Source organism: Zosterops lateralis (genome assembly GCF_965231275.1).
Source record: "Zosterops lateralis genome assembly, chromosome: 5".
Lineage (NCBI taxonomy): Eukaryota > Metazoa > Chordata > Aves > Passeriformes > Zosteropidae > Zosterops > Zosterops lateralis.
In genome coordinates this window covers 46,960,086-46,969,063 of record NC_139766.1, presented here as the reverse complement: position 1 = coordinate 46,969,063, position 8,978 = coordinate 46,960,086, and the positions used below count along the sequence as shown (strand labels likewise).

At 40.4% G+C, this 8,978-nt stretch overlaps 1 protein-coding gene across 1 annotated transcript in view; it reads left to right on the top strand.

Annotated features, from left to right (window-relative positions):
- The first annotated feature begins 524 nt into the window (after nucleotides 1–524).
- ENPEP (glutamyl aminopeptidase) overlaps nucleotides 525–8,978 on the top strand; it is a 38,350-nt gene continuing 29,896 nt past the window's right edge. The window contains exons 1-2 of the mRNA XM_083860989.1: nucleotides 525–547; nucleotides 5,707–6,349. Coding sequence (XP_083717115.1) covers nucleotides 5,721–6,349 — 629 coding nt within the window. The 5' untranslated portion in view covers nucleotides 525–547; nucleotides 5,707–5,720. The remainder of the gene's footprint in view (nucleotides 548–5,706; nucleotides 6,350–8,978) is intronic.

Here is an 8,978-nt window from a genome sequence, read left to right as displayed (position 1 = left end):
TCCTATGAGTTTCCTTGCCATTATATGATGGCATAGTCAAGCTATCTTAACCTAAGCTACACGTTATTTTTACACTCTTATTATATACTCTTGCTCTTTTTCAGATTCTCAAATAGTTTGCTACTGACTATTAGGGAATTGCCCCCAGTGCATACAGTTGCAAGAGTGAAAGATTCAGTCTCTAAATCTCTTTTAGTGATTAAAAGGATGATTGAGTCTCCCATTCTGCCTTGCCAGTTAGTTTGATGACTTATTTTATTTCCACTGTATCTTTTCTAGTAAGATGAGAAACCCACAATTCACTTGAAAACGTGTTCAACTGAAAATTCTGTTTTCCACAGTAACCTCCATTCCCTGCTCACTGAAGCCAGTATCAGCCTTGGATTTAATACTGACTGTTCCATGCTGAGCAGACACCACTGCTGGGCTGACTGATGGTTCGTTTTCACTCCTTTGGCCTCTGAACTTCCCCTGAGTTTCAAAGAAGAAAGCACATACAAGTAAGTTTGCCCTGAAGGTTAACTGTTTCAGGCTGGGTCCAGTCAAGGTAGGAAGGAAATTTTACACGTCTCCTCCATAAAAATGCTTTCCTTCTTGTGCTCTCCTTTCTAGACATAAGAAACAGATCAATACAAGTGCATAGTGAGTGACACAGCTGTGCTTGAGGGCAGAGGTGGAATCTCAAGGAACAGCAGCTCTTAACAGGTAGATTAAAAGTAGTGTTTTGAATTGCAAGTGGAAAGAGGAGGTCTTGTAAGACATCACCCTCACTCACAAAACAAGGTGAAGTTTTCATTCTAGAGGACAAAATGCCCCCAAAAGTTCAGCAAGGAATTCCACACTGATTTTCTAAAATGCAGTATTTCATTTTCCTGTGGATCTGTTGGTATGCCAATGTATCCTGGAAGTTACACCATAATAGCTTGTTTCTCACTTTTGTTTAGGAATTCGTTAAACAAGATACATGTTGAGTGATTTGGAAAAATTGTCTGTACAAGTTAAATCATATTTTGTTGATACAGTAGAATTTTCCTCAGGCATGTTTTTCAAGACACTGGAAGGTGAGGAGTGCATAGCCATAAACTGTAACTATTTTAATGGATAATGTTGACAAGAGAAAGGGTACAAAAATGTAAAAATAATAAAACATGGTAGAATTGGAAAGTTGGAACTGTATTCACCAGGATCCATACTGTTCTGGTTTTGTATTAAAGGCTAATGATTAGAACAGAAGACCACAAGGAATGTCATCTTGATAGCAATGAGGTGGAAGATGAAGTTATGTAATAGAATACAATAAGATGTCATCAAACCATATAATCATGATTAAATTACAGAGGAACTTCTTACAAGGGCATGTAGGGACAGGATAAGAGGTAATGGCTTTAAACTGGCAGAGTAGGCTCAGATTAGATATTAGAAATTCTTCACTGTGAGGTTGGTGAGACATGCCCCATTCCTGGAATTGTTCAAGGCCGGGTTGGATGGGGCTTTGAGCAACCTGATCTAGTGGAAAATGTCCCTGGTCATGGCAGGAAGGTTGGGATTATTCCTTTAGGTCCCTTCTAACCCAAGCCATTCTATGATTTTATGGTAAACGTTCATTTGATAAGATACCAGATATGACATCTTATCATGAACATGATATGATAGAGCAAATCAGATGAATGTAATTTGACTTGCTTTATTTACATAAATAGTATAAGAGATGGCATTCACATTTCAAGGCATAGAATCTACATCCAGGAATTTGAAACATGAAGAAGAGAGGAAAGAAACAAAGCCTCTGCCAACAGAAACTCATAGTACTTCGCTGAGAACAGACTTTGAGGTAACTCCTCTCAACCTCAACTCTAGTGATAAATACCTCTAGCTCCGATCTGCTTGGGGAATACAGCAGAATTCGGAATAAGTTGTGGGCCTGCACTGCACTTCAGCTGGTGTGTTACAGACAGAATTTGTCAGGCTGCAGCAGGAAATAATGCAGTCCTCCCAAGGCACTGCATCCAACAATATTCCACAAACTGAGTCTAGATTTTAAAGATCTTTATGGGAAAACAATTATGGCTAAACAATTCTTTCTCAAGTCAGTTCAAAACATTTGCACTTTGAAACAACTGAAACCTGACAGAACTTGTTTTGGAGTTAAAAACTGTCTCAGAAAAGATTGTGAGTGGAACAAGTACCACTGCAAGCAAGTAATTACTAAGACTTGTGAACTCTAGGGGATTAATGATTACTAGAGGATTCAAAGCCAAAAGACAGAGACAAAATCACTCATTACAGACACAGTAAAACACTAGACAAGGGAATAATTTCTGACAATGTTTGTTTCTGACCTGGTGGAACAACACTCTAACCAGTTTCATATTTCTCAAATTAATGTCCTAAAAAAAATTTTGGTAGGGGGCCACAGGGGAGAAATCTACAAGTGCAGCTGTGCCAGAAAGCAGTCACGACAGCAGATTGCTTCATGTCTTCTGAATTTGCAATGAAAAATCGGAGGAGTGTTATTTTACATAAAGAGAGACAAATTCCTCCTGATGGAGGCAGAAAGGATCCATTTATTATTCCAAAATCTTTCAGCAAGCACAGCTCAGAGAGCAGAAGGGAATCAGAGGTGCTTAAACTCTGCTGCCCTCATGTTGCCTTAAAGTCCCTGGACACAGGGAGACAAAGAGCTCCCAGTAAGTGTTTCATGTTATTCCAGGGATGACTTGGCTCAGAGGAGTTTCATTTGTTCAGAGTTGAAGTGGAGTTTTTTACATTCGGGGTTTTTTTCCTTCCCTTTTTTAAATTATTTTTTTTAATATATTTCATTTCTTTTCATGTCTTTGATGCTTTCCAGAGAAGCTCTTTTCTCATTGTCAGCTTCAATTAAATATATCCTGGGAGTATCTGACATCTCCCTGCAGGCCTGGAGCAGGCCTTTCCTAGTGTTGATCCTGGCTGTTACTTGCAGAAATTTTATTCCGCTTTTAATACTTCAAATCAGAAATTGCATTGGAAATGAATGGCTGACAATTTGTGGATAAAAATTAGCATTCATTACATTCCTGGTAGTAGTTGTCTGAAAAGTTATCTGGGTGTTGTTCCTACAAGCATCTACATGTTCATACCAGCAATGTCATGGCAGACCTGGGTGATTCCATACCCCCTTCATTTTAGGTGTGCAAAGGGTCAGGGTTAAGCTAAAAGCTTTGCTTTTGGGAGCTCTGCCCTCCTGCATTGCTCCTGTGTAGAGGAATTAACAGTTTGGGCCCTGTTTATCCTGGACGCGGTCACTGGCAGCAGGGAGGCTTGTTAGCACTGCTGGCTGGCTGCAGGAGTGTCAGTAACACATGTTTTGGATGTGGGAGGAGTAAACCTGCTCATAGCTACCCATACCAGAAAGATATCTAGTTTTGGCTGCAACTAGGTTGAAATCTCAGTTATTACAATGAAAAGATCAATGCTAAAACTTGTGTATAACTACACTACTGCACTTGACTGACAGCTTGTAATGGACTTTACTAGTATTTTCTAGCTCTTCCTGAAAGAGGTAATTGTTATCAGTGAAGAAATCTTCAAGTGTCTTCAAAACTACAGTAAGTAACTTGCTCTACAGTCTGTAAATTCAAACAGCATTTTTCATCTTCAGGTTAAAAATGTGACAGAAAAGCTCATGGCTTAGGAAAATAAAAAACAGGAGTGATGTAAAAGCCATGTCTAAAACCAAGACATATTTACTATCTCATCGCTTATGTCCTGCTTTGGCTAAAGATATCTTCTTTAAAATCTATTGTAACTTTTTCCCTTGTCCTGCCCAATCAGAACAAAATAAAAGATGAAATAGTTTTAAATGTTAAGACTATGATCTTCAGTGCTGGCCCTGCTGCTAGAAGTTGAATTCTTACTCAATCCATTAAAGGGCACTCGTTTCCCATGTCATATCTAGTTTTGATCACAGCAGAGAAATGGGAAACAATAAAAACAGGGATAATATGAAACAGATTTTTAGCTTTCTGCTTCATTTTTTTTTTTTTTTTGCGTCAATCTCTCACTTTTGAAAACACGTAAAAGTTACTGTGATGATCTGCAAAAAAGAAGCAAAATGTTTTATTTCTCTGTTCCTGTAGGAAACCCTTGCCTTTAAAACAAGTTGATATATAAATAGCAGTGTGCTGATGCAAACTGGGTGGCTAAAGTTCCCTGTGGTGACTGACAGTATTTAGAAGTGTGGCTTATGAATAGATCCATTTCTAAACAGACTGGGTGAAATTCCCCAGCTTAGTGTATCTCACTTGAAGCATGTGTTAACTGATTCTAAAACCTCAGTCAATCTATTCTGGTGAAACTTCATACATCTGAAAAAAAGGGAAGGGAAGGGAAGGGAAGGGAAGGGAAGGGAAGGGAAGGGAAGGGAAGGGAAGGGAAGGGAAGGGAAGGGAAGGGAAGAAGAGAGCAAGGCTAAGTAGTCAGAGAGTTGTAACTGATGTAAAAAGTGATAATAATCCATCTCCTAATAAACTAAATCAGTAGGCATAAAGCCAAACTGATGTGCCCAATTGAAAAATCTACTCAAGTGGACTACATAAATCTAGAAATAGGGTTGAGACATGCAGGGACTGGCCTTTCTATTCTACACTACGTTCCTTTAGTCCAGTTTCAAACAAGGTCAAGACTACCACCGTGCTCAGTTTCATACTGCATTAGCAACATCTTGCTTGCAGGCTTAGCAATGCACAATAAGTTCCCTCAAGCAGAATCAGGCTCGATTCAATTAATTTGCTTCAATGAAGTGCCACATTGTGATGACAAGCAATAAATGGTAAATTAGATCTTTAGTGCATAAATCATATTTAGAAGTGTCCCTCACAGCAAGGGTTCACAGGCGGCACTGTAATTGTGCTGACCAACAAAGCAATGCTATCCCAGGCTACCAGCTTGGTTATGGTCAATCTCCTGGAAAACTGGCCCTGTGAGGGGGAGAGGAATTAGACAACTCTTAAACTTTGAAGCAGTGATCAAAATTTATTGTTCCACTGTGCATTCATCTGTCTGTGACTGCCTTGAGTTACTCGGCAAAGGTAAATGAGGCCAGAAAAGAGGGGAAACAGCTGAAAGATATATGTGATTTTTGCAAGTTTTGAGATGTCATTTCACAAACTATAGGGTGGAAATTCAAGGAAATCTTTGTTAGTAAGAGGAAGGGGAAAAAAACCAAACCCAAACCTCAAAAACCTAAACAAGACATAGCAGAGGCAAAAAAGGAAGAGGTAGTGGTGAAGGTTGAAGGTTTGGAGCAGTTACACCTCTATCTGCAAACTCCTTCTGAAAGCTGCTGACAGAGCTTTGGCATCTGATCATCTCCTGACTGCTGATTAACATAGCCCTGTTTTATATTTAACTCAGCCCAGAACAGGAGGGGCTGGGGGGTGGGGTTGCGCTGCTTATAAGGGGAGCAAGGCAGAAACAATGTTCTTCTGTGTCAGTTCGCTCTGTCTCCCAGCCCAGCTGCACTTCTTTTGATCATTCACGTTTCCTTCAAATGCATGTTGCCTTTAATTAATTGAGTGTCTCGTGGAAAGCGAGGTGAGGGAGACAAGCAGAGAACAGCTATAGCTACACAATTAAAATCCTAACCAAGACTGCTGAGTTTACTGAATGCAAGTGCTGAAGTGACTAATAAGCTTTTTTGTGCTTAATGATTTGCTCTGAGAACAGACCTAGGAGCAGAGATGGAGGGCATGGATTTTGAGGATAAGAAGTCCAAGAGGTACTGCATGAAGACAAAGCATGTGGCTATCATCTGTGGAGTCGTGGTTGTTGTAGGACTTGCTGTGGGGCTTGGTGTGGGGTTGAGCAGACCTAAACCTCCAAAGGCAACAGAGCAACCAACAACAGATCAGACGACAACAACAGAACAGCCTCCTCCCCCAGCGGATTTGGGTCCCTGTCCTTCCAAGAATGATGAGACTGGAGATTGGAGAGATTTTAGGCTGCCCACTTATGTCAAGCCTGTCCACTACGATCTAGAAATCCAGCCTGAGATGGAGAAGGACATTTACAGTGGGACAGTCAATATATCTATTGCTTTGGAAAAACCAACCAGCTCCCTGTGGCTTCACTTGCGAGAGACCAAGGTTACAGAAATGCCCACACTCCGGAAATCTTCAGGACAGCAGATTGCTCTGAGTGACTGCTTTGAGTATACACCACAAGAATACATTGTGATGAAGGCAGCAACAGAGCTCCCTGTCACTGATGAAAGTGATCCCTATGTGCTCACCATGAGGTTTCAAGGCTGGCTGAATGGTTCACTGGTTGGGTTTTATAGGACCACCTATACTGAGAACGGACAGATCAAGTAAAGCAGTTTTATTTATTAAACTTTATTCTCTACTTTTACTTGCTTAGGCCTGCTCTATTCCTGTTTCAGCTTTTCAGTCTTTCACCAACTTGCTGATATTTCTGGGCTGTTCTTTAGTTTTCTCATTCCCTAAGGAAGATGCTGTATTCAAAACCCTTTGGCTTCTGACTAGTGAATGTGGGCTGGATATAGGAGGGGTTTGTTGTGATGATGATGATGATGATGATGATGATGAAAAACCTTTTCAAACTCTACTCGTCTGAGCTTACATTTGAACTAAATGGCTCCCTCAAAGGGCTGGAGGGATCAAGGCCTGTTTTCATCTCTATAGTACAATAAATAGCATACAACTATCACCACTCTCTCCTGTTATCTCCAAGGTAACAGTTTTGGTGTAAAATGTTCTTCTGAGAGTTTTCCTGATAGCATACCTCCTTGATGTTGTAAGCCTGAGGAATATTCAAACCAGAATTTCCCTGTCTCTCTTGCAGCTGCTTTAAATTATACATAGGAAAGTCTAAACAATTAGGGTTATCCTTTACTTTTTTATTGCGCTCCATCTCTTCCTTATTAATATATTAACAGTTATTGAAAGATTACCAGTTCAGCTAATATATTCCACTGCCAGGTTTGTACTGCTTCAAGGTGGAAGCTTGAAAAAGCCATTGCCCACTACTCAAAGGCTTCTCTTCAGAGTTTGGAGTGAAGAGGCACCCCTTTTCTGATATTTACATTTCTGAAGTGACTTATTCCAGCCTTTACAGCTGGAAGACAAACTTGGCTAGACTTTTACAAGGCCCTGTAGCAGGAACATGGAGACAAACACTGATGTGCTTTCATGGCATTTCTTTGCCCTCCTCGGACAATAGTGTCATGAGAGAGAGTCTCGTCAGCTCCATTCAACCACTGACAGAAGTAGCAGCAGTGTCAGGCACCAGCAGCAGCAGATCCAAGAGGTAGAGGATAAAGCAAGCACTGATTTTTCCTGTGAAGAAATCATGCAGGGAACAGCTCCAACTCCAGGCAGCTCTTTTCCTCTTGTTTTCCTCCATCTATGACCTCAGCATTTCTCTGACTTAAAAGGTGCTTTGGTTTCATACTTTGAACATCTGACATCTCCACAGCAGTTTTAAATGCAACCTCCTAGCATTGCTCTAAATTGAGGTGTGTTACTTCCTTTTCTTTGGTGAAGGATATCTAGATTTTAAATGTATAGCCCCAGGTCTGTCATGACCCCAGAAGACACAGGTCTTCTGAGTTGTAGAGTGGGAGAGTTGAGTGGCTGTCCCTTAAATCCAAACAATATAGGTAGACAAGAGCCAAACCTCTGATACCAGGAAAAAAGGAGAACTTTAAAACTAAAGAAAGCATAAAATGTGAGCTCACTTTGACTGTTCCTGCTTCTTGAATTGGATGCTGGAAACTACAAGGATGATCCTAGCCAGCAGTCTGAAAACTCTCAATGCAGAAAGGAACTTGAGGGTGTGAGTTTGTTAGGCTTGAGAAGGGCCTTAATAAGAACAAGTGAATGGTAAATTCTGAAATATTTTTCATGTGATTGATTTTGGGCAGATTGTTTGTGGGGGTGGCAGAGGTGATGTATGTGATAGTGGTAAGTAGAACTTTGAAAGTAAAGCAACCACCAGCCAAGTTGCTGCTATGCAGCAGAGGGTAGAGGATAAGGTGGGGTGAGGAAAGACAGTGGGGGAAGGGTTTAATTACTTATTAAAAATGCATTTTCCCTCAGATTTCTCCTTAAAAACAATGCTGACTGGAATTAGCATTTTTATTTTGCCTTTGCCTGTGATAGACACCACCCTTGGAAAATTTCAACCCAAATAGTTCTGTTCTTGTCATGTTGCAAGTAAATACAAATCAGATCAGGTAACAGCAATGATCAAACAAGTCTGTTAACAGTGGATGTTAAAGAAAGGGGGCAGAGGTGAAAAGGAGATCCAACATGTAATTAAACTCTGTTATCCCTTCTGTGCAGTGTTAGAAGCAGTGGGACCTTTCGAGAGACTTAATAGTGACAAGGTATGGTTTCCTTTTTTTAGGAATTCTCTCCTTGTCTGTAAGAGAACAAGAGGCTGGTACGTGGCTAACAGGGATGTATTTAGGATTTTATTGAATAGACAAGGGAAATTTTTTCTTCTGTGTACAAAAGTAACACTGCTGATTTTCTTCCTCAAGGAGACAGTTTTCCAAGAAGAAGCAACGAGTCAGAATTTTAAGAAAGACTAGGAGAAAAATGCTTTAATTAGTTCAGGGAGGAAGAGTTTGACACTAACGCCTTGTACTTCGGGGGGGGGGGGGGTAAAAGGAAAATTCATCATGGTTCTAAATGCATCACTGTGTTATTTTGAGAACAGCTGGATGCAGTGTCAGCCAGATCTTGCCTTCTTATTATTATGATGTTTACAACTGTCAGCTCTAGTTCATATTTAAAAGTCTAGACATCAACTTCAAGAACAGAAGCCACCAAGCTGAAGCCACCAAGAAGTGAAGAAAATCTTATCTAAAAACTACATTATGCCATTTGAAAGTGAATGACAACATTTCATGTTTCTATTGCCACTTCTATGCATGCCACAGCCTGGAGTTCTCATCATCTAGCCTGTAGGAA